Source organism: Spermophilus citellus (assembly GCF_964194105.1).
Source record: "Spermophilus citellus genome assembly, chromosome: 15".
Classification (NCBI taxonomy): domain Eukaryota; kingdom Metazoa; phylum Chordata; class Mammalia; order Rodentia; family Sciuridae; genus Spermophilus; species Spermophilus citellus.
In genome coordinates, this window is record NC_138195.1 from 44,755,205 (window position 1) to 44,780,700 (window position 25,496).

Below are 25,496 nucleotides of genomic sequence, written 5' to 3' on the forward strand. Positions count from 1 at the left end.
TATTGTATACCAACATATGCGATAGCTTACATAATATGGTCTATATTAGAGAAGAATCCATGTGCTGAGAACAAAGTGTATTCAGTCATTGATGGATGAAATATTCTATATGTGTCTGTTAGTCTTAATTATCAATTGTATTTTTTACTTCTGTAGCTTCTTTATTTAGTTTTTGTTTGGAGCATCTATCCAATAGTGACAAAGGCATGTTAAAGTCATCCAGGATTATTGTGTTGTGGTTTATTTGATTCTTGAAATTGAGAAGGGTTTGTTTGATGTACATAAATGCTCCATTGTTTGGGGCATAAATATTTGTGATTGTCATGTCTTGTTGGTGTATAATTCCCTTAAGCAGTATGAAATGGCCTTCTTTGTCCTTTCTGATTAACTTTGGCTTAAAGTCCACTTAATCTAATCTGATTGCCCAAACCTTTTTTTTTTTTTTTTTTTTTTGGACCGGGGATTGAACTCAGGGGCATTCCATCACTGAGTCACATCCCCAGCCCTATTTTGTATTTTATTTAGAGACAGGGTCTCACTGATTTGCTTAGCGCCTCACTTTTGCTGAGGCTGGCTTTGAACTCATGATTCTTCTGCCTCAGCCTCCCGAGCCACTGGGATTACAGGTGTGCACTACCATGCCCAGCTCCAAGCCCATTTTAAATATAGGCCTACTGTCTTTCTTCTGGCCTTAGTACTCTGACTAATGAGTTTATTAATTTACTTGGCCCTGCCCACACTGTCCAAGTTTTATTCAGTACAAGTTGTGTGCTGGGCACTGTGCTGTATATTGGGGCTTGAGTACTGGTAAGACACATGTGGTCCCTACCGTCCTCTAGCTTTATTTTTACCACACGGAACCTCTGCCATTCCCAGTTTCTTTTATGCTTTTGCAGCTGTTCTTTTCTCTTCTGGTGTGACTTTTTTTTTTTAAGCTTTTCTGCCTAGAGAATTTTCTTTTACCTTTTTAACTAGCTGAGGTTTTATCCTAATTTTCATTATCTCAAGTAGAGTGAGGTAGGGCTTCCTCAGTGATTTCTTAGAACTTACCTATGTCCTTCTATGGCTTTTCCTCTGAAGAGTTTTTGTTGTGTATGTGTGCACGTGAGAGAGAGCCTGTGTAGGTATGCATGCACCAGGTATACAGCAACACACAGATGCCTCTCCTGCTAGGTTGTAATCTCAGTAAGGACCGGGAGCTATGCTGCTTACCCAAAGCTTCTCCAGCTTTGTGCCTTCAAAATGCTGAATAAGTGAGTAATAAGAAGCTATCAGATGAACTCATTTTTGCAGGGCACTATGGGGGTTGTAAATAAAAAAAGAGCTAGTCTTCCTTCAAGGCCCTAACCTTGTAGCCAGCGAGATAAGAAATAGATGAGTAGACTGCAAGGCAGATTGGGATCAGTTCTATATGGAGCTTATCACGAGTGAATACTTGAATTTAAAGGGAGAGATGAATTCTCACAAAAAATATTCTGGTAAGTTTACAGATGACAGTGTTTTCTTCTTGTTTATGACAGGGATACATTGTGAGGGATACAAATGATGATAAAATATGGAACCTGATGTAGAATTTTACAACTCAAGTAGAGCCTTACAACAGGGATTAGCAATCTGTAGCCTACAGGCTAAATCTAGGCTATGAACTAAGTGATTCTTACACTTTTAAAATTGTTGGGAGGAAAAAGATTTTGATGTGAGAAAATTAATATGAAGTTGAGATTTTAGTGTGCATTATTAAATTCTGTAGGAACACAGATGCATTCATTTGTTCACATACCATCTATGACTGCTTGCACTGCAGCAGCAGCAGAATATTTTTGACAATGATTGATTTGCTATGTCTGGCCCTTTACAGAACCAGTCTGCTGACTGTTGGGTTAGAGAAGGTAAAGATTCAAATAAAGTAGAGAAGAAGAAAAATGACATTTTTATTGAGAATGGTGGCACACACCTATAATCTGAGCTACTCAGAAGCCTTGGGAATCACAAGTTTTAGGCCAGCCTGGGCAACTTAGTGAGAGCCTGTCTCAAAAATTAACTAATTAATTAACAGGGCTGGAGATTGACCTGGATTTAATCCCCAGTACTGTCCAAGAAAAGGGTGGGGGGAACAGAGAATATTGGCAGTTGTATAAAAGCTTTAGAACTCATATGATGATCAAATTTAGCCCTCTTATTTTGCAAAATAAGCAGAAGATCAAAAATTGTGTCAAAGTCCACAGGGCTCACAAGTGGCAATGTTACACTGGAATGAATGGTACAGAAGCTTTCAGGGCTTTAGAGGATGATAAGATTATTGCTGAGGTAGGGCTGCATCATGAATGGGCTTGCCCTTGAAAAATGAGAGCTGAGGAACAAAATAAGAACAGGCTTCTTTTCTGACTTTGAATGTAATGTTTCTTTTTCTTTTTTTCTTTCTCTTGTATTTCTAGAAGGCCTTTGAGCCCTACTTCGAGATTTTGGAAGTATACTCCACAAAAGCCAAGAATTATGTAAATGGGCATTGCACCAAATATGAGCCCTGGCAGCTGATTGCATGGAGTGTCGCATGGACCCTGTTGATAGTCTGGGTGTACGAGTTTATTTTCCAGCCAGAGAGTGAGTATACTGTTCCTTCTGTAAAGGCATAGTGGAGTGTCACTAGCTGTGGAAGTCATGGCTGATGGGTTTGGACTAATTTCTTGACTTCTGGTTCAGTTCCAGTTTTTAATTTTTTTTTTAAATGGAGAGTGATAGTGTTTCCTGGTTGGTAAAGGAAACCAAATAGGATTTTTTGGTAACCATTACTGTTTATATTGATTTTTTTTTTTTTTTTTTGCATTTATACCTCTAGCCCCTGGCAACCATCATTCTGTACACTTTTCTTTTAAAATAGTGTATTTATGAAACCAGACTAAATTTAGAACTTTTTATATTTCTTTGCTATAATTAGTATTAATCTTAGGTATGCTTTAAAAAGTTTTGTTAATTTGTTTTGATTAACAAACAAAAATCATATCTATTGTGTATCACATGCTGTATTGAACTATGTATACATTGTGGAATGGCTAAATTGAGCTAGTTAACATAGGCATTACCTAACGCTTTGCATTTTTTTACAGTTAGATATCTACTTTCATTTTCAGTTTTGCAGCTCACTGTGCCAGGCATGTAACTTAACTGAGGCACAGCCTTCTGCACCTGGTATTTACTTACCTCCTTTTTAATGTTTAAAAGGGAATGTATCCTTGCATTCCATGAGAAAAGTTAATGGCAGTATATTAATAAGTTGTGCCATCTAAATCTTTGTGGGCTGAATTCCAAGCCAAAGTTGTTTTGTTTTTATTTGTTTTTGTGTTTTGGTACCAGAGACTAAACCCAGAGGTGCTTAAACACATTTGTGCTGAGCCACATACTCAATGTTTCTTATATTTTATTTTATGACAGGGCCTTGCTAAGTTGCTTAGGACCTCACTAAGTTGCTGAGGCTGGCTTTGAATTCGTGATCCTCCTGCTTCAGCCTCCCAAGCCACTGGGATTACAAGCTTGTGTCACCATACCTGGCTGTTTTGTTTTTAATAATACATATTTTTCTTTTTATAAAAATAGTTCATGTTTATTGTAGGAAATCTAGATATATGAATAAGCCATAGGAACAAAATTAAAATCTTGCTACCAAAGGATACCGCTATTTGTATCTTTTTGTACGTCTAATTTCAATCAGGTTAACCCATACAAAAGGTAGTTTTTATGTCAAAAATTGTTGAACACTAATAGTTTTATACTCCTTTACACATACACACAAAAGCAGTTATTATTTTGTAAATTCCACATTGAATTTGAGATGCAGATCATAATATCTTTCCTCCAAAGATTAGAGATAATTTTGATGGAATCGAGGGGTTTTATTTCCCCCTTAGCACCTTGATAAGGTAGAAATATGCTACCTATTGCTAAACAATCAAGTTATTTTTAGTGTATTGCACTGAGGAGTCTAAAATCTGGACTCATATCAAATTTGGCTGATTTTTACACTCTGCATTCCTTTCTGCGGGGGAGACAGTTGTTCTGGAACCTCAGGGTGGAGACTAGTGAAGGTAAGAAGTGGGAGCAACAATAATCTGAGCAGAGGTCAGCCGTTCTGGAAGGCACAGTCTTCCTAATTCTCTGTGGTGATCAGTCATAGCTATGCCTCCATACTGTAGTGTTGATTCTAACTGTGGGATTGTCCATAGCACATTAATGGAAACCAGTTTTATGGGGGGTCTTTAGCCTGGCTTCCTCACAATCAAATGGGCATAATATTACCTGCCCTAATTAGTCACAGGTAATATGAGCATCATTTGTGTGAAAGGAATTTGTAAACTGTCAAGAGCCAAACATTGTTATTCTTACATTGGCACTTCTTATTTTAACTTAAAAAATTCTTATTAAAATCCTTTCTTAAAAATTGACAAAAATTAGGGCTGGAGTTGTGGCTTAGTGCCAGAGTACTTGCCTCGCACTTGTGAGGCACTGGATTTGATCCTCAGCACCACATAAAAATAAACAAAGATATTGTGTTCATCTATAAACTAAAAAATTTAAAAATATTTTTAAAAATTGACAAATTATATTTGTGATGTACAAAGTGATATTTTGAAATATGTATATATTGTGGAATGGCTAAGTCAAACTAAACATACACTTTATCTCCCATGCCTTTTTTGTGATGAGAACACTTAAAATCTACTCTCTAGCAATTTTCAAGTATATAATATGTTGTTATTTACTGAACTCACCGTGCTGTTAATGAATCTCTTGAAGTTATTCCTCCTGTCTGACTAGAATTTTGTATCCCTTGACCAGCATCTCCTCAAATCTCACTTCCCAACCATCCTTGGTAACCACCACTAAAAAGTTTTGTTTACTTTTCTTTCTGTACCTCCAGGGACTTTACTTAAATTCACATGATATTTCACTTTAAATTTCTCCATTATTATGCTGTATCCATTCCTTTTGCTCTGTCCCTTTTTTTCCTTACAACTTTCAAAGAAGTAGTTTATTCTTTTACTTTCCTCCGTGGACACATTACTATACTTAAGGAAGGTTGGCCCAGTCTGCTGATTTTTAGATAATTTTCCACCTCATTAATTAATTAGTTAATTCATCTGTTAAAGAAGCAGTTCTGAGTCTTTATAAGTAACATCGTTAAAGTTGAATAAGCTGGGTACAGTGGTGCCCACATGTAATTCCAGGAACTCAGGAGGCTGAGAAAGAAAAAGAGTTAAATAACAAGCAGCTTAAGAATCCCACTTTGTTATTATTATTTGATAATATTTAAAATGTGCTTGGGAAGAATTTTTAATAATGTAGAAAATGCTCACAGTGAGAAGATGATGTGGTTACATAAAGAAGGCCTCGGTTGTGTATTACAGTGTGTAGAACTTAGGACTGGAAGGAAATGCTCTGAAATTCACACAGAAAAGTAACTACAAATTAATGGTTTTAGTTCCTTTGTCTTACTATTCAGACTGTGCCTTGGTGACTGGTTTTGTCCCAGGCATCTACAGAGTGTTGATGATAGAGGGAGGTGGAAAGACAGGGAATGGCCTGAGCAAAAACAGAAGCCAAAACAACTAGCAGAGCTGCAAGCTGTCATGTAATAAAACAGGAGAAGAGGGAGGTCGCTCTCCATGGTAGTGGAATGGAGAGCGAGTGGGAATGCCCAGGTCTCCTAGAAATGCAGGAAGTTCGTGCCTAGATAACAGCTGGGTCTAGATTATTACAGTCTAATTTGGGATAACAGAAAATTCCTACTGTGCTTTTGAAGTAGCATAGATTCCTTGAAGTTCTGGACTTAAAAAATGAAGACTTCAGTTAAATCCCTGTTGTCATTGATCTCATCTGTGGCCTTGAGCTAGTGCTCAAGCTGGATCTTCGGTGCCTTTTTTTCTATTGGATGGTGTGTAAAACCTTTTAGACCAACTTCAGAATATTGTTGTCAGTCAGTTGAGACATTTTTAAATGTGAATATATTAGAAGGCATATCTGTCTATTTAGATGCCTGCAGTGTATTTGTAATTATTATAATTAACAAAATCAGATTTCTGTGTTTATCCTTTATATACTGCCTGACAATATGGACTTTGGTTTCTATGATTTTCAAGCTCTTTTTAGATCCAAAAAATGTTGCTAGGATCTGTGTTGGTTGAGAGACTGGAGCATAGATCCAGAAAACAAAAACAAAAACACAAACATGCTCAGCCATTTGGTTCAGGGAAAGGAAGAGAATTGTTGGTCATCTGTGGAAACCCTGGGAAAGTCAAGAACTCTGAGAAGAATACATCTGACATTTAACTGAGCAATTCTGCTTCTGAGTCTATCCTGTAGATATTCTTGTATGTATGCACTATGGTAAATGTTACAAAGTTAGTTGTTTTAGCCTGATTTGTAATAGTATTATTAGAAATGATCTATATATCTGTCAGGGGAAGGTTAAACAGATCATGGTACATTCATATAGAGGGATAATTTGCAGTTATAAAAATGAACAAGTGAGGTAGCACTGATCTTTTGTCTTTCTTTTTTTCATTGCAGTACTAGGGATTAAACCCAGAGGTACTGTTCCACTGAGCTATGTCCCCAGTCCTTTTTATTTTTTGAGACAGGTTCTCTCTTGCCAATACTAGCCTTGAACTGGTGCTCTTCCTGCCTCAGCCTCCCATGTAGCTGGGATGACTGACGTGGAAAAACAAAAGTCTCATAAGGTGGTAGACGGTTACCTTTTGTGTAATAAGGGCAACAGATAAGAAGATGCCTTTTTTCCTGGTACTGGGAGTTGAGTCCAGTGCCTCATGCATACTAGGCAGGCACCCCACTGGGCTATGCCCCCAGCCCTTTCTTTCTTTTCTTTTGAGTCAGGGTCTTGCTAAGTTGCTCAGACTAGCCTGGAACTTGTGATTCTCCTGCCTTAGTCTTCCTGATTAGCTTGGATTACAGGTGTGCACCACCATACTGGCTAGGAATGTACCTTTGCTTTTACTTCATATGTGTAAAGAAACCATTGAAACGTAGGCTGGAAACTAATAGGGCAAGATGAGGCCTGGAAGAGAAATACAAGAGAAAAACTTTCATTGTAAGTATGTTTAAATTTTTGACTATGTAAAACTGAATTTAAAAGTTTTTTTTTTGGTAATAAAAAATTCCATAATTCATAGGCAAGTGAGGTTGTGAGAGACACATTGAATAATTGCTCTCTTGGTCATATCTATGAAAATTTATTTGACTAATTTTCTTATAGGTTTATGGTCACGCCTCAAGAAGAAATTTTTTAAGCTTACCAGGAAGATGCCATTTATTGGTCGCAAGGTAAGTGAACTTTCCTTAGGTCTTTTCTTACCCCTCAATAATTATACTTCTTTCTGTTTTTGTTAGATTCTTAAGGTGGAGGGGTGATTTTGTTCCTTACCTCCAGGGAAGATTTGTGGCAGTATCTGGAGACAGTTTTAGATTGTCAAAACTTTGTGGCATGGTATTGGCATCTAGTGGATAGAGGCCAGGTGTGCTGTGACATATCCTGCAGTGTACAGGATACACCACAGCAGAGATTCTCTGGCTCCAGATGTCAAAAGGGATGTCAGGGTGGTGGCACATGCTTGTAATCTAGCTGTTCAGGAGGCTGAGGCAGAAGAGTCTCAAATTCAAGGTTATCCTGGCCAACTTAGTGAGACCCTAATCTCCAAACAAAAGTTTTAAAAGGGCTAGTGTATAGATCATGAGGATACAGATCAGGAGTAGAACACTTGCCTACAAGAGAGTCTGAGTTTAATCTCTAGTGGAAAAAAAAAAGTCAAAAGGGGACAAGGTTGAGAAACCTTAACTTAACCCTTTCTCCAACATATTTGGCTATAGGAGGGATGATGAGAGGCCTGTTCCAGAAGAATTTGAAAATAGAAACCCTGAAGTGTTACTGAGCTTTAGAACATCATTTGGCAGGGCTGAGTTGGACATTTATCTAGGGGTTAGATTGGGATTGGCACACTTCTATAAAGGCCTACCTAGGAAGCATTTTAGACTCTGCAGGCCATACTGTGTTGCAGCAGGAGGACACAGGTTAAGGAATGAGTCTGGTTGTGTTCTGGGAACACTGTTCACAAAAACAAGCCAGCTTTGGCCTCTGGATGCAGTTTGCTTATCCCAGGTTTAGAAATGTCGAGAGATAACAGCCATTCTCTTGCTCTTTGAACCTGTTTGCCCTCTCCACTGTGTCCTCTCTATCCTCACCCACACTGGGATAAGATATGTTCCTTGGTGTCCTCACACTCCTTGTCACAGGCAAAGATAAAACAGGGCAGGCCTCTTGCAAGCTCTAAGGAAGGCAGTTGAGGCCTTGCTATTATCATACCCTTCTGTACCTTGCCCCTCACCTTTCCTTTGATTTTTTTCCAACTTTACCTGCCTTCAAGTGTTTTTTCAGTTTATCCTTTCCTGGGTGGGGAGGGGAGAGGCTGGAAGATAGGCTGGCTCACAGAGGTTAGCAGGATTCCCCCTTAGCATTCCCTGCATTTTTTTTCCTCTTAGGCTTCTCATTTTCTTCTTCAATTTCAGGATTTCGAGACAAATAAATGCTAGGGTTCCAGAACCCATCTTTAAATTTATAAAATAACAGAATTTGGAGATCCTTAGAGATGATCTGGTTACCCTCCATTTTTCAGACACAGATTCTGAGGCTTAAAGGCAAAAAGTTATTTATTTCTTCTGTATGTACACATGCAAGAATCTGTTACTCACTTATGCAACACGTGTTATTGACATTTGCTCAGTGTCATCATGTACTTCCCTGGTGCTGGGGATAGGGTGGTGAACAAGACCAAGTCCTTCCTCCTTGTGAAATTTATAGTTTAGCAATGATGACAGAAAATAAACAAGTAAACAAGTTCATAACAATTTTTTTTTAAATAAATGAACAGATTAAAATTGGGTAATTGATAGAAACTCTGAGGCAGGAATTGGAGGTGGGAAAGTGCTTGCTGTGCTTTCTAATATTCCTCTCATTGCTGTTTTTAGTCTGCCTTCTTTTATTATAGCATCATAGTCCACACAGAAGCTCAGCTTTCCTGGTTTCTTCCTGTTGCGGGGTCACTGTGTGTTCAGCATAATTTTTTATTTACAACTTTTAAAATATTTCCATGTCCATAGATGCCTCGGCATTGCCTGAGAGTGTGGACTCTGCTACCTGCCAGTGCTAACATGGGATGCTATGTAGACATGCTTTAAAGAAGTGTTTTTCCTGTGGTTTCTCTGAGGGCCTAAGAAGATCTTGTATTCTAATCATCCATGACTTGGACTGAGAAAGTCTAAATAGTTTAGAGTGAGATCTTGGAATTAGACTTTAACAAATACATCACTGAAGCTCTAGCACTGTAACATGGCACAAATTGCAGCACTTAGCCCCTCCCCAAACTTACTATCAGAGACCTGCCTCTTACTCTGCTCTATTTTTTTTTCCCCTAGCACTTTTCATACATGGCTTTTCATTTTCTGTCTCTTTGACTAAAAGTACACCTCTTGAGATCAGGAGTGTTTTTTTTTTTTTTTTTTTCCCCCCCACTGCCTAAGTTTGTTTTGTTCACTGTGTAACCCTGACCTGCAGCAAATATTTGTTGAACAAATAAGTAAGAGAATGAATGAAAGAAAATGGCTTAGAAGCTGTGGTTATGAGAATGGAAAAGAAATAACCTTAATTGATAAATTACTTAGCAGAAAGGCCCTTAGTTCCTATAGGATTTCAGGGTCAGACAGTACAAGCTGTTGACAGCAGCTTGAGGAGGACACAGTTATCTGGCAGTTCCTGAAGTCTTGTGCTTATACATGGGCACTTGAAGGGGCTCGGGCACTTGAAGGGGCTCACCAGAGTCCTAATGTGTACTGTGCATGTCTTCTGAAATTGCTTATCACTTGCACAGTGAGCAAGATCCCTTTAATACAGTGTGGTGGGTTTCTTGACTCTACTTTTTCTTTTTCCATATATGCACTTTAGGCTGCTACCAAGACAGGGACAAAGCCCAAATATTGCATTCAGATTATTGCTGATTTCAGCAACTGCAAACCAAGTAAGGCAGTGGTGATGTCAGCGTGGCAGAGAAAAGGGGTGTAGAAAGAAATTGAGCATATCTTTGACCTGTAGAGAGATGGTTGACTCTTCAAACTTCTAAGAGACTGTTGAATATGCTCGGTAAACCGTCAAAATATCACATCTTTTTATGAAAAAAATAACCTGGTTCAGTACTCCTCCTGCATTGCTTATTGTTGAGCAGTTGATTGACTGTCTAATAACTGGCATTTGTATACTCTCTATTGCGTCTTGCTAATTTTTTTTCTCTCCTTTTTTTTTAAACTTTGTCTTTCTACCTTTAAAGATCCAAGCCAAGCTGAACAAGACTAAGGAGGATATCAACAAGAACATGTCATTCTTGAGAGTGGACAAAGAATATGTGAAAGTTCTCCCCTCCCAGGGTCTGAGCTCATCTGCAGTTCTGGAAAAACTCAAGGAGTACAGCTCTATGGGTAAGATGCTGTTCATGTGTGTGTTGTCTCCTTCCTTGCAGATGCTGATTTTGTCTTTGTTTAATGTTCATGTTGGTTAAGAGTAACTCATTCTTGCACAGCTAGGTGCAGTGGTGCAACCTATACTCAGCGACTCAGAAAGCCACATCAGGAGGGTTGCAGTTTCAAAGCTAGCCTCAGCAACTTAGCAAGACGCTTTCTCTGAAATAGAAAGGGCTGGGGATGTAGTTCAGTGGTAGAGCACCTCTGGCTTCAATTCCCTGTATAGCAATTAAAATACAATAGCTGGGTATGGAGGTGCACACATGTAATCTCAGCAGCTTGGGAGGCTGAGGGGCAGGAGGATGGTGAATGCAAAGCCAGCCTTAGCAATGCCAAGGCACTGAGCAACTCAGTGAGACCCTGTCACTAAATAAAATACAAAATAGGGTGGGGATGTGGCTCAGTGGTTGAGTGCCTCTGAGTTCAATCCTCGGTTACCCCCCAACAAATAAATAAATAAATAAAATAAAAATAAAAATAGCTCATCTCTAATCCTTATATTTTCAAGAGGGCCAAATTACATAATTTGAAAATTATTTTTAGATTCATCTTTCATCCATAAAGCAAGCAAATTTCACAGTGGAACTTGGTTTCATTTCTTTCTGGAAGCATAAATAAAACAGATACATTTGTGTTTAAAAAAACAATATAGGTAATACAAATGGAACACAGAATCATATTGAAATTACAAAGTCTCTATGAAGGCACGAAAGAAAATAAAAAAGTCATTCTGATTTCATAGTCAGAAGGTGAACACAGGTCACGTATATCAGATCGGTAAAAGTAGGTATGGTCTTTCTCTCTAGCTCTACCTGATGTCTCTGTGTATCTCACAGTTACACAGTGCTTTGTGTGTGTATGTGTGTATGCACGTGTGCATGAACATATATGGAAAGGATAAAGACAACAAATAGCTTGAGGTTTAAGAGTGTAACCCCTGGAATCGGCCTGGATTCCTATACTGGTTTTGTCACTTACACGGTAATCCTGGGAGAGTTATTAACCCTCTGTCTGGCCCATTTGCTCCATCTCTACAGTCTCTACTTCCCTGGTGATTGTGTGGGGATTAAATTAGATCATACATAGAAATGTTGTGTGGCATACCTGGCATGTAGCAGGTATTCAGTAAATGTTCACAATTATTGCTGCTATTTTTAACACACATTCATGTTTATTGTAGAGTAAGATTATATTACAATTACTTTGTTTAAAATATGCTTTTTAATTTGGCTTACTTTTTGATTTATGGAAAAGTAGCAAAGATGATACAGAGATGTCCTGTGTGTCCTTCATCTAGCTTCTCCTGATGTTAATGTTGTACATGACCGTGGCACATTTGTCAAAACTAAAAAATTCATCTGGGGACAGGACTATTATCCAAACTAACATTCCGTGCAATCAGTTTTTCTTTTTCTTTTTTTTTTTATTTTTAGTTGTAGTTGGACACAATACCTTTATTTTATTTATTTATTTTTATGTGGTGTTGAGGATCAAACCCAGCACCTGGCATGTGCTAGGCGAGCACTTGACTGCTGAGCCCCAGCCCCCCATTCAATCAGTTTTTCTACAAATGCCCTTTTTTCTACTCTGGAATCCAGTCCAGAATATTATGTTGCGTTTTGACAACTTTACAAATTTCTAATCGACGTGTATTGAATTACTGGTGTTAGATGGTACAGCATTAGATATAGTGCAATATGTGATGGTATAGAGCAGGGTTTAATACCCTGAGACTCTGTTTAAAGATTCACATGATTATGAGGGCTGGTTGCTGCCACCATTCCTTCCTCTTTGGTTTTTAAGTCATGGTTCCTTACCATACTCTCTAACATAGCAAAAGAACAGGAGATAAAGCCACATGTCCTATTCTTAAAAGGCTGGTGACTGTGGGTCTGAAGATACATCTGGTACCCAGCAGTGTCCTCTAAGGAAAGAGTGAGAGTCAAGCCAGTAGTGAGTCAGAGCTTGGCAGATGACCTTAAGAGTGAGGAATTTGTTAGTGTACTTACTTCTCAGCCTTCTGTCTTGTAAAGCTGAAGGAAGGTCTTTGTTTTGTGGGGCCTGTGGCTCTGTGCAGTTTTCAGTTAGTGTGTTTCTGTGAGAGCTGTCTCACTATTCACTTTCAGTAGGGCACAGTCACGCTGTAGCAAAAAAGGACTCGAGACACCCACATCAGCAGATGTGTTAGTATAAGGTGGAATGTCTCTGGAGAGCACCAAAGACAGGAAGTGGGAAGTCCGACCCTCATTCTGATCCCCCTTTTAACCAGCCTTGTCTCAGGGTGACTGTGTTCCTCATCTTGAGTGCTTGGCATATGCTGCTGGAAACAGGAGGCTGCTTCTCTGTGGGTTTCCAGGCTTGTAGAAGAAAGGGCCCTGAGGCCAGATGCTTGCTGCTTGTCCCTCCTCATGGCCAGTGCTCGTGTGGCTCCAGCTCTGAGGATAGTGTCCTGAGAGTTCGCACTTTTGTGTTGTTCTGCCGGCTTGCCCACAGCTGTACTCACACTTGTGACTGGACAGGAAGGTAGGGAAGGAGGGTTCGTTTACAGAAAACAGTCACTCTAAAGCCATACAGAGAACAGAGAATAAGTATAGGTAGCTTTTCTGCTGAGAAGGGGCTGAGGAAGGGGGCAGCATTATCACTAGACTGTCTGAACAAGTTTTTTTCTTTCTTAATTTAGTATAAGAATGACATGTGTCTTCACCCAACTTTTGTTTTCTCCTGTGCCCAGAGGGGTTTCTGCGTATTTGCTCTTTTAGAACCTAGCTGTCTTCCCTGGGCACTGCCTGCTGATCAAGTGACCTTGACTTTCTCCACAGATGTCTTCTGGCAAGAAGGAAGAGCCTCGGGAGCAGTCTACAGTGGGGAGGAGAAGCTCACGGAGCTGCTTGTGCAGGTGAAGATGCAGCTCTAGGGCCTGGGTGCTGCTCTGTGTACTTGACCTCATTTTTCTCCTCCTCCTTGTAATTAATAAACTTAGTTAAGAAAAAGCTGCTTGTTGAATAAAACCACAGAGGTTTAGAAATTTTCTCTTTACACAGACATTCATGAATATGCATAATATTGTTACCTCTTCAGTCTGTAACAAAAAGTAAAAATGTTATTTATGTTTCTGTGTTTTGGAGAATCGCTATGAAAAAGGCAGAGTACTAGGGAAGGTAGTCCTATCATTTGAGCTTTTAATGGTAGGCCAGATTTGATTTGACAAGAAGACACAGCATAGGGTCATTTAGTCATAATTTCCTCAAATCACACAACCTGAGATGAGCAGTATTCTTACTTATACTTCATATTATTCTCATTCTTTGTTGACTTTAGGATGGTCCTTAGCTTCTTTCATTTCTAATAATTTTTTTCTTTTTAAAATTTATTCATGGTGCTGGGGATTGAACCTAGGGCCTTGTGCAAGCTAGGCAACTGCCCTACCACGAGCCATGTCCCTAGCCCCAGTCAGTTTTATTTATTTATTTTATATGTTTAGGTTTGGATTAAACCCAGGACCTCACACATTCTAGGCAAGTGCTCTAACACTGAGCTAATCTCTAGCCCTAGATTCATCATAACCCTACTTCATCATATAAAGTTAGGATTTGACTGATGATCTCTAAGGCCTTTGTGTTTGATTACTGTAATTACAAAATTGCACACAATTTACTCAGTGTTACAGTTTTGCTTAGCTATATGTTGCCTATGCTGTAGTCTGTCTTCTATGCTTAAATCTTTCAGTTAGCTCTCCATCTGTCAGATGAAGCCTGGATCTCAAGCATCAGGGAATACACAAGCAGCTCCCTCCTGCTGTTTTAAACACTCCCAATACCTTCCCATGTAGATACTTACCTTCCATTTTTCTTTAATCAATGCACTTACTCTATTTCAATGTTTTCTTCCACATTTAATTCCTCCTGTTCTGGATGAACCTTACATCTCTCAAGGTTCCACTCAATGAACACTTCCAGAGTGCTCAGGTGTTAGTTATGCCCTCCTTAGAGGCCCTCACATTGTGCACGTAAACCCAGTATTGTACTCAGTAATAACTGCAGCTTTGTGCCAGGTGCTCTACGAAATGCTTTACATGCGGTATGTTGTTTAATTATTGCTAGAGCTCTATAAAGTGTGTACGGTGATTTTCCCCCTTTGCATATGAGGAAAGTCAGTCTCAAGGAGTTATTTGACCTACACAGCTAAAAGTGATAGGCAAAGCTACGATTTCAAACTGCATCTGTTGGTGTCATAGTCTGTACATTTACTACATTTATAATTCTTCCCTTACCACATTATAAAATCATTTATGCATGTCTGTCTCCTCCGGTATAATTTGGTCTTTAGTTGTAGAACATATCTTACCTTTTTTTCCAGCTCCTAACATTGGGTCTAATACTTTGAAACTTTTATTTAGTGCATGATTTTTTGTCCTATAGAGTGCAGTAATCTTATCTCACATTTTACACTTCTTTGCAGGCTTATGGAAATTTTGCATGGAGTAACCCACTACATCCAGATATATTCCCAGGACTACGTAAGATCGAGGCAGAAATTGTGCGGATGACTTGTTCCCTGTTCAATGGAGGTCCAGATTCCTGTGGCTGTGTAAGTATACAAAAGTGACATATACTTAGCTTATATAATATGTTTTATTATATAAGTAATGTATGGCTATTGTAGAAAGATCTAGATTAAGTGCAGTTTTAAAATGTTACTTGTAATTTAGTAATCCAGAATAGACACAGTACTTTTATTTATTTATTTTTATGTGGTGCCAGAGCCTCACACGAGCTAGGCAAGCACTCTACCACTGAGCTACAACCCCAGCTCTGGTATATATTCTTTTAGACATTTTTTTCTCTTTACCTGTTTAAAAAATTTTTAAACCTACCTAGAGTTTCTAGCATGTTTAAAGAATATTCCAGATCCACCAAATGTAAATATTTTGCCAAATCTGTTCTCCACTGCTTTCGTTCCCTCCCTCTTTCTTTTCAAGCTTAGTCATTGACACACCTACCTACCACCCATTTATCTTAATTCTATTGAACCCTTTAATAGTGTTTTTGTATTTTTTTTATACTTTTATTTTGTTTATGTGGTGCTAAGGATTGAATCTAGTGCCTAGGCAAGCGCTCTACCACTGAGCCGTAACCCCAGCCCCAAGTAGTGTTTTTTTAATTACTATATTAGCATCATAAAAATCAGCATATTCTGGTATTCACTAGTTAACCAAAGTGGTATTCCTGGTATTTCTTTTCATAGCAAAATTCTGAAACTGTTAGGAACTGAACTAATCACAATACAGCAGCAGGCCCTACTGAAGGGGTAATGACTTAGGGGACATGGTGACGTTCTTGCACCAGGTGGGTATTCTTCTCACTATTAGACAATGAACTTTTTAAAGTGACCAAAAGTTAAATATCCACAAAATAATTTGACCTTTTCTAGTAAACTTGAAGATACATATGCCTTGTGACCTAGAAATTCTGCTACTCAGGATAGACTTTAGAAAAATTAGTGCACATGGGTATCAGGATATATGTACATGAATGTTCATAGCAGCATTATTTGTGATGGCGAAAAACTGGAAGTAATTCAAATATCTCAGTTCATTGTAGTTTTTATTCATATTCACACTCAAATTACCCATTTTTGGCCAGTGGAAACATCTTCATTTTGGCTCTTGGGTCCTTTTTCATGATTCAACTAACCAAGTAGCCTTTGAAAACTTCCTTGCAGACTCAGAATCAGCTGTTTCTTCAAGGAGCTCTGGTTTAGTTACAGCTATGTAAAATATTTACATGGTTTCAGGGTCACATTTATAGAATATGACAGATTCTGGAAAAACTTGAACACAACCAAGAAGAAGAAAGAAATAGAAAGTACAAAAGAGAGGCTAAGACATAAGAGGGACAGAGAGAGAAGAGCCAGCACATGTGATTTGGCTGTTTGAGAACAGCCAGAGAAAACAGATGACCTGTAAAGGGAGAACTTGAACAACTGATGTTCTCAGTAGCAACTCATGGGGGCTGTTTGGGTAGTTGAAAGATCCTCTATGAGCTGGAGAATTATTGGAGGTGGATGGTAAGTAGAGAGTTTTATTAATTCCCTCTTTAATCATGGCTAATCTGCTTAGTTGTTCCATTGGGCTTTTGAATTCACTTACTGTACTTTTCATTCTTTGAGAATTCTGCTCTTATTTTATGATATTGTTGTTTGCCATACTTGGGATTGAACCCAGGGCTTGTATATGCTAGGCAAGCACTCTTTCTCTGAGTCACATCTCCAGTCTTATTTATTTATTTATTGAGACAGGGTCTTGCTAAGTTGCCCAGGTTGACTTAAACCTGCCTTAGCCTTCTGAGTAGCTAGGAATATAGGCATGTGCTACTGTGCCCCATTTGTTTATTTTTGTTTCCTTGTTTTAAATCTGCCTGGTTCTTTAAAGTTCCTTTCCTTGGTTTATAGATTATTTGTTTAAATATGTTGCACATGCATACTTTATATTCTGCTTGATGATTTTTATATCCATGAGCCTTACCTGTCTTACTCTGCTCCTTTTCACTTTTTATTTCCTTTTATCCATGATTGCTCCCCTCCGTCCATTTGAGTCACTCATTTTCCTGGGAACTTCACCTATAGGGATTCTTTGAGCCTAGATTGAAGTTAGTTCTTGCAGAGAACATTTTGAATTACTTTTGCCAGTTGCTGGGAGGTCACTGAGTATTGTACAGTTCTCAGGTTGGAAATAATTTTGTAGCACGGAGGTCATGTCAGTTCAGACCACAGACTCACATAAAGCTGTCTTGTCTCAAATTCTAGAGTCTTTTTCTTTCCCTTAGTGTGAAATTGAGAAAGGCAACATCCTTTTGTTCTAGAGGAGTTTGTTTCTCTTGCACCTAAGAGTGTGTGGGTCTTCAGCCATCTTCTGTTAGGGCCCTCCTTGGACAGGCCCTCAGATTAGCTCCTGGTCCACAAGCTGTTCATTTGTCTCCTGGGGTTGTTTCCTCCTCAGGAAAAGAGCTAGTTTTGGCAGTCACTTTGTCTTACAGGATTGTGGATTTCACTTTGTTTTGGAGCTTAGTATATTTCTTTATGTTAACTCAGTGATGGGTGTAATTTTTTTTAGGTGTAGATAGATAGAGTACCTTTATTTTATTTATTTTTATGTGGTTCTGAGAATTGAACCAGTACCTCATGTATGCTAGGCAGGAGCTCTATCACTGAGCTACAACCCCAGTCCTGGATGTAAAAAAAATTTTAAAATGTTTTATTCGTCTTTTACTCTTCTCATTCTTAATTTTTCAACCTTGAAGCTTTCCTTTTATTAACTGTGTTTGCCTCAGCTACTGTGTATGAGAGGTGACTCCATACATTGAAGAAATCTGGTTGTCATGTGGAACATTGCTGGCTTATACAAATACATCAGGACCAACTGCGTCTGAAAGAAAATATCTTGTTTTCTTAATATATATGTTAGAGTGAGAGTTTTTATACATGCTGAAAGAAGTTGAATAACATAACAAGTACTTAACTGGCACCTCCATTTTCTTACCTCACAATTAAATATCTGTTTAGATAGAAGTGGGAGAGTAACAATATATATATATATTTTTTTATTGGTTGTTCAAAACATTACAAAGATTGGGCTGGGGATATGGCTCAAGCGGTAGCGCGCTCGCCTGGCGTGCGTGCGGCCCGGGTTCGATCCTCAACACCACATACAAACAAAGATGTTGTGTCCACCGATAACTGAAAAATAAATATTACCAAAAAAAAAATTTCTCTCCTCTCTCTCTCCCTCTCTCTTTAAAAAAAAAAAGTAACAATATTTTTAAAAGCAGAATTTAGGAATCAGAAGTAAAAATTTAGAAGTAAGATTTAGGCATTCTGCTTTCACAGTACACTCATGCTTGCCCAACAAAGTAATGATGTTGATTTGATTAGTTATTGATCAAAAAACAGGACACATGAAGTGGGTGAATCGTAATTTGAAAATGTTTTTTGCTTCGGTTATTACCAAACCTTAGGAACCTGAGATTGCTGGAGATTGGCTGGCACTTCCCTGACTTTCTTCACAGCTGGCTGGCTCCTCACATGAGATTCTGAGGTTTTGTGCTAGGCCACAGGATGGCCTGCTGATGTGTAGAGCTGGTCTCAACTCTGAGCACTTTGTCTTCTCCCGCATGGAAATGCAGAGACCTACAAACAAGTGTCCCATGCCCGCTCTGCATGTGTTATTCTGCGGATGAATCTCACATGTTCCATGAAGGCTTCCTGAGTCAAAAAATGGCTTAACTTTTCTGAGTTAGTTTTCATATAACCCCTGGTCACTAGGATTCTGTATCCAATGGTATTTTTGCCCTGTATATGGATGGATATTAGGAAATAATCACCCTTTCTCTTTCCATCTTGTATTAAGCTACACTAAATATCAAAACATAGATGGGCTACTACTCACCATCAGATGCTAACATAAGACATTGAATGAATTGTTAGGGATTCAGTTTTCTTACCTTTGAAAAGAAAAGCCTGAGATGGTATGAATTTTCAGAGATGGTAAATCTAAGAAGATATTCTGCTAGCTAAGTGCTGTAGTCTTTTGTTTGTTTGGGAATTATTCATTCTCAGATATTTTTAGAAGATAGCCAAGTGGCTGTGATATGCCTGTGCTGGTCACAGTTTACGGAGATCAAGTCAGGCATCAAGAAATGTCAGGAAGAAAAGGCAGGAACCACCCCTAGACCGACCAAAGCAGCTGTGTCCCCATGTCCAGCATCTGGTCCCTCTGCCATCGCCGCCGTGCCCAGGAGAAAGGCTGAAGGGGATGTTAAAGGAGATGAAGCCAAGGTGAAGGATGAACCATAAAGAAGATCTGCAGGGTTGTCTGCCAAACCTGTACCTCCTGAGCCAGAGCCCAAGCCTAAAGAGACCCCTGTAGAGAAGGGAGAGAAGGTACCCACAGGGAAAAAGGGAAGAGTGACGCTGGCAAGGACGCGAATAACCCTGCAGAAAGTGGAGATGCTTTGATAACTGTCTATTTCGGGTGACTGTTCAGTTTGAAATACTATTTTTATCAAGTTTTATAAAAATACAGAATTTTGGTTTACTTTTTTTTTTTAAGCTATGTTGTTAGCACATAGAACATGTCATTGTGGTTTTGGGGAAAGGAGCATACGTCACTAGTAGAATGTCTCCAAAGCTGGATTGCTGTGGGGGAAAACATCTTTCCCTGATAATTTTAAAAGACTTCCCCCTGGCTCCCAGGAGGAGGGACTCCCTGATGTTGGCACACAGAGCCTTGGCACAAAGCCTTGTGGTATGGAAAACTCAAATTCATCTTTATATCCTTGTCTCCCTCTCTGCCATTGGCATAGACTTAGCTCTTCTAAACTCAGACCTGTTGGGACCTGACTCCCAAGAACTGGTTTTACCCGTGTGTAGGGCAATCTGGACTTTCCAGTGACATCATTGAGATTGTGTCCCTCAGAAAAGCAGCAGTTCCTTTTCTGGATTGTGGATCTTCAGATTAATAATTCTGCCATTTTTATTTCATTTTCTGAAAGTCAGGGTCAGCTCTTGAAAAGTTGTTAACATGTTAATGTGAAATGTCAACCCTCACTCTAAGTTTTCTGTATTCAGACCATCAAATCAAGATTTCATTGGGTTTTATAATGGCTTTCTGATTTTGATAGTCCATCTAAGAAGGGAGTTTGAAAGTTTATACTGTTAATGATTGTTTGTTCATGTCCTGCCTGAAATACCATGATTCTTTTTGAAAAGTATCTTTAGTAAAGCTGGATACAGTTTGGCTTGGGGGGAAAAAAAAAAAGAAAGAAAAGAAATGTTGACTGAGGGTCTGTTAGGTGTCAGCTCTCAGCTGATTTCTAGGAATGTAGTTAGGAACAGATTGGCCTCTACCTTCAGGGGTCTGTAGTCAAGTGAGGAAAATAGAATAAATGAAAAGACTTCTGCATGTTTTTTGAACTCTGGTAAAGAAATTCACCTGTCAGTAGGGCTAAGCCTTGCTTTCAGAAATCTTTTATTTCCCTTAAAAACATTAGGATTTTTGTTTTGCTTTCAGATAAGTAAAGCAACAAACTTCTAAGTGGAAACTCTGCATTTTTCTATCTTCCAGACTTGTCAAAGCCACAAGTTCACTTTGGAAAGTCCAAATTTCTTTTTTCTGGTCTTCTAATGTATTGCATACTTTACTAGACTTGTAACTTCACAACTTCACATTCTTCAACAGGCTTTGAAATTTTAAATTAAAATTAATAAACAATCCTGGGCTGGGTGTAATGGTACACCAGTATAATTCCATTGACTTGAGAGGCTAAGGCAGGAGGATCACAAGTTCGAGTTCAGCCTGGGCAACAGAGCAAGCTTCTGTCTCAAAATAATAATTTAAAAGGGCTGGGGATGTAGCTCAGTGGTGAAGGCACAATCTGCAGTGCCAAACCCCCCAACACAAAATATCAATAATATGGGGCTAGGGCTGTAGTTTAGTGGTAAGAGTGTGTGCTTAGCATGTGTAAGGCACTGGATTTGACTTCCAACCATGAATAAAATAAATCAGTAATCCTCATACTTGTGAATGGGATAAAATGCACTATCCTTTCTGAAAATAGATGAATTAATGCAGAAAAATAAGTGGATTGTAAACAGGGTGAATCTGGGCAGATATGTGTTTCTCCAGACAGTGCTAAGCACTCACTTATTTAGAGTGTTCTTTCTTTTTCTGAAGCAAGATTAGGCTTTGCAACATAGCCAGTGTTCCTTCTGGAAGACAGAGCAATGTCTGCCCTGTAGTATGGATCCAAATCCTTATCTGTTTCTGCACCAAACAGTGTCAGGATTAGGGCAGGTAGTACATTTTGATATCTGTCCCTAACTCCCCCTGTTGATGGCTTCTTTTCTTTATTATAGGTGACCTCGGGGGGAACAGAAAGCATCCTAATGGCCTGCAAAGCTTATCGGGACCTGGCCTTAGAGAAAGGGATCAAAACTCCAGAAATGTATGTATCTGCTTCCTCTCTGAGATTGTCCCTGTTGAGTGCTGCTATTTGTCTGCTAGTGGCCCATTTCCTGCTGCCTCTCTTCTAACAATCCAGTCTCCTCTCCCTCTCTCCTGGCTCCTCTCCCCGTCCTTTCACATTCAACAAAATTCTGTTACTGTTACATACCGTTCCCACTCCTGCAAGTTTGTGTGTGATATGTATTACGAGTAAGAATGACATCCTGTTTCCAAAAGTGACAGAGTTGATTCCTGTGGTTTGAATCCTATGGTTTTTAAGTTTTCTGAAGCCTAAGGAAAACTGTCTACTTATCTTAGTTCAGTGGAAGTTTCTCAAATGTTTCAGGCTGAATGTATTAGGGTGCTCCCTAGAAAAAATTCAATCCGAGGGTTATTCTGGAAGGAAAAATTATTTAAAAATCTGTTTGAGATTTACTCATGTATCTACCTGTGAACATAATTTTCGTGTTTTGTTATATATGTTTTTTTTCTATAGACTATCTCCTACAGTCTAATTATTCTGCACTGTTTGGGTTAACATGTTTTCTGTAAGTGGCAGTGACGAAGGAGTTTCTGTTACACGTGATCTTAGAATGTGACTCATACTTAGCCTAAGAGAATAAATCAGGCTGCCATTCTTGCTTCATGTGTAAGTTTTTGGTGCTTTATACTTACCATAATAAGAGTTTTCTGTCTTAAAGGGAACAGAGCAGTTGTGAGGGTGAGTGAGGAAAGTCAGAGAGCAAGTGTGTCTATGCACAGCTCCTCTTGCAACACTGTTTGACATGCTGCTTCCAAGAGTGAAGGAGAAGTAGAGATTTTAGTTTCTCATAGGCTCATGATCTTTCAGAGTTGGGACGGACAGTTGACCTGGTGCATCCCTGCCAGGAACCCTGTGTCCCTGAGGGAGCACAGGTCAGGAAGCTGCTTTTCCTTGAGGTGCCTTAGCATAGCCAGCCTTTAGAATGCTCCGCCTTGTCCTGCTCTTATCTAAGCCCCTTGAATTCCTCCTGCCATGCCTAATTTGTGCTTTGATTCTCTCCCTTTCGATTTACTTCTGAGTTCTTTCTTTGGCCAGAAGGATTTCCTAACTAAATAGTGGGGAGAAGGTTTCTACAGAAAATGATCAGACTTCTTTTTGTTTACACTTAGAAAACAATGTGAATACTTACAGTAATTTGAGGAAAAAATAATCAGAAGTTTACTTCTGATGAGTTAGTTGGCTGCTAACTGGGCCTCTCTTGAACCCTGTCAGGTCTGAGTTTCATTATTCTCCTTTCCCCCAACCTCTAGTGTGGCTCCCCAAAGTGCCCATGCCGCCTTTGACAAAGCTGCCAGTTATTTTGGGATGAAGATTGTGCGGGTTGGCCTGAATAAGATGATGGAGGTGGACGTGCGGGTGAGTGCTCTGGAGGCATGGGGGCAGGATGTGCACCACTTTCCTTCCCAGTCACACACAGACAGCCCTACTGTCGCAGAGTACCAGCAGCTGCCCCTGACCGTGGTGATGGACTGTGCTTCCATCTTTTCCTAGATCTGTGAATCCTAGAATATAACCAAGCCCCTAGGTTGGGATCTTAAAGACTTGCATTTTGCTTTCAGCACCTTCACTTTATTTTCCTTTCTCTGGATTTTACTTCTAACATGAAGTCAATGTGAATGAGCCACTCCAAGACTCAGCTGTGGTTTTGATTGGCCTGAATTAGTGCCATTGTCATTCCCAGTAGTAATTGTTTTTAAGCTTCACCTTTGTGTGGAAGAATATTTCTAGCTGCAGAGTGCTGTCAGAATCACACTTGAGAACCTTGCGAGAGTCCAAGGGGTTGTGGAAGCTGCTTTATTATTGTAGTCCACAGATGAGGAAATAGACTGTGAGGTTAAATGATTTACTATTGCTTAGTACATTGTGGGGCTGGGACTAAATTTGGGCTCTTTGCCTCTTATGTCAGTATTTCTTTTCACTTCTTATCTTGTGCTCTGGACAATTCCCTGAATAGCCCTCTCTGTCTCCCATGGTGGGAGGAAGTCTTTCCCCAGGCTGCAGCAGTGGAGGGGACACTGGTGCAAAACACTAAGCTGTGGCCCAGATTGCACCACAGCAGAAGAGAAGAGTAATTGTAGATTACTCTTTTTGCAGAAACATAGATTCCCATGTTTCTTGAAACTTTAAATCCCTAGGCAATGAGAAGAGCCATCTCCAGGAACACTGCTATGCTGGTCTGCTCTGCTCCACAGTTTCCTCATGGTGTGATAGATCCTATCTCCGAAGTGGCCAAGGTGATGAGATAATTGAGCTAATACGGTGGTCAGACTGATATTTTAAAATAGAATCAAATGGAGGGTTGGGGATGTAGCAGAGTGGAAGAGGACTTGCCTAGATGTGGGGCCCTGGGTCCAATCCCCAGTACTACAAGGAAAAAAGAAAAAAAAAGCAGATGATATAAAAATAGAATCTAATGGTGCAATACTTATCGGACAGAAGTGGTTTTGATTTTAGGTTTAAGCACAGTGGTGATGAATTGCTCTCATCAGCCCCTAGGGTAAGCCCTGCAATCCTGTTTGGGACCTCTGAAAGTCATTAGTTTATGCTTTGGGGAGTGTAATTAATACATGACCAAGGTGTCTCTTTAAACTAGATATTCTGAAATAGTGTTGACTTTTAGATTTAGATCAGGAAGTAATCTGCATTTAGGAACATGGACACCATCGACTGAAGGCTAAATACAATTGAAAGATAACTGTGTTAGAAATATAAAAAATAGCCAGGTTTGACCACAGGGGAGACATGGTACAGGATGGCTGTGCCTTCATAGCCCACCTTTCCACCCATGTCCTACAAAGTTTTTATTATAGGGTTATAATGAAATTCTCTGATGTTCTTTGTTTTTTGGAACCAGCTGGCTGTCAAGTACAAAATACCTCTTCATGTAGATGCGTGTCTGGGAGGGTTTCTCATCGTCTTTATGGAGAAAGCAGGATACCCACTGGAGAAACCATTTGATTTCCGGGTGAAAGGTGTGACCAGCATTTCAGCTGATACCCACAAGGTGAGTTAGGGAGGAAATCAAATACTGACAGTTGGTTATTTTGACTGTTATCTATAAAATAAATTGGCTAATGCATTAGTTTGTCCTTTAAGCATAAAATTAAATCTGGCTCTTTGTTCTCATCTCGTCAACCATTCAGGTGATGGGATTGTAGTGGTACAGGTGGTAAGCCATAGTGGAAAGGATCTGATGTCTTTGCCTCACAGTGGCTAAGAGACCTTCCCTGTCACTCACTGCATGTAACCAGGGCATGCCAGCTCAGTGGCCATTGTAACAGGGTTCGCTGAAGCTTTGAGGCTACTTGAGGTGGTGGTGGAGTTGGCGAGTGTTGATCCTGGAGTTCCTTAGCAGGTGGCTGTTGATGCTACAGCTCCTGTGCTGGGGCCCTGGACTGAGTACTGTGCATGGCTGGGGTGCACTGATGGGAGAATCCTTGGGGAAGAGGGTGCCTGTGTGCTCAGGTGTTTGGCTTATGATGTTTGAAATGCCTGTACCTGTGCTGTTGGTGAGCCGAGGTGAAGTTGAGATCAGCTGGCCATTCTTGACAGTGTATCCAGATGTAGGAGTATTCAGCTTCAGGAAGCTGAGCCTTGTTGAGAGTGCATGTTCAGAGCTTGTTTTAAATTAAGAAGATTTAATAACATAGGGAGATTTGTTTTTCAAACTCTAAATGATCTGCAGTCAGTTTTCAATCAAGATCTGTCTTGCCTTACCACACCAGCTGCTTCTGGGCCCCTGCTTCTTCACCATGCATTTTTGGGTGGGTCTGGGGATGAAATTGGTTCCATATTATCTTCAGTAAGGGTTAATTAGGAGGGCACATTTTCTATTAGGAAACCAGTTACACAGTGTATGTCATGCTGGATTAAGTATCTTTT

General features: G+C 39.6%; 1 protein-coding gene across 6 annotated transcripts in view; it reads left to right on the top strand.

Annotated features, from left to right (window-relative positions):
- The window catches only part of SGPL1 (sphingosine-1-phosphate lyase 1), a 49,859-nt gene that overhangs the window by 18,812 nt on the left and 5,551 nt on the right, over positions 1-25,496 (top strand). For all 6 annotated transcript variants that reach the window (XM_081267028.1, XM_081267032.1, XM_081267029.1 and 3 more), the window contains exons 3-11: positions 2,436-2,601; positions 7,265-7,332; positions 10,383-10,530; positions 13,392-13,468; positions 15,031-15,159; positions 21,484-21,572; positions 22,865-22,970; positions 23,750-23,848; positions 24,469-24,618. In XM_081267028.1, coding sequence (XP_081123154.1) covers positions 2,436-2,601; positions 7,265-7,332; positions 10,383-10,530; positions 13,392-13,468; positions 15,031-15,159; positions 21,484-21,572; positions 22,865-22,970; positions 23,750-23,848; positions 24,469-24,618 — 1,032 coding nt within the window. The remainder of the gene's footprint in view (positions 1-2,435; positions 2,602-7,264; positions 7,333-10,382; positions 10,531-13,391; positions 13,469-15,030; positions 15,160-21,483; positions 21,573-22,864; positions 22,971-23,749; positions 23,849-24,468; positions 24,619-25,496) is intronic.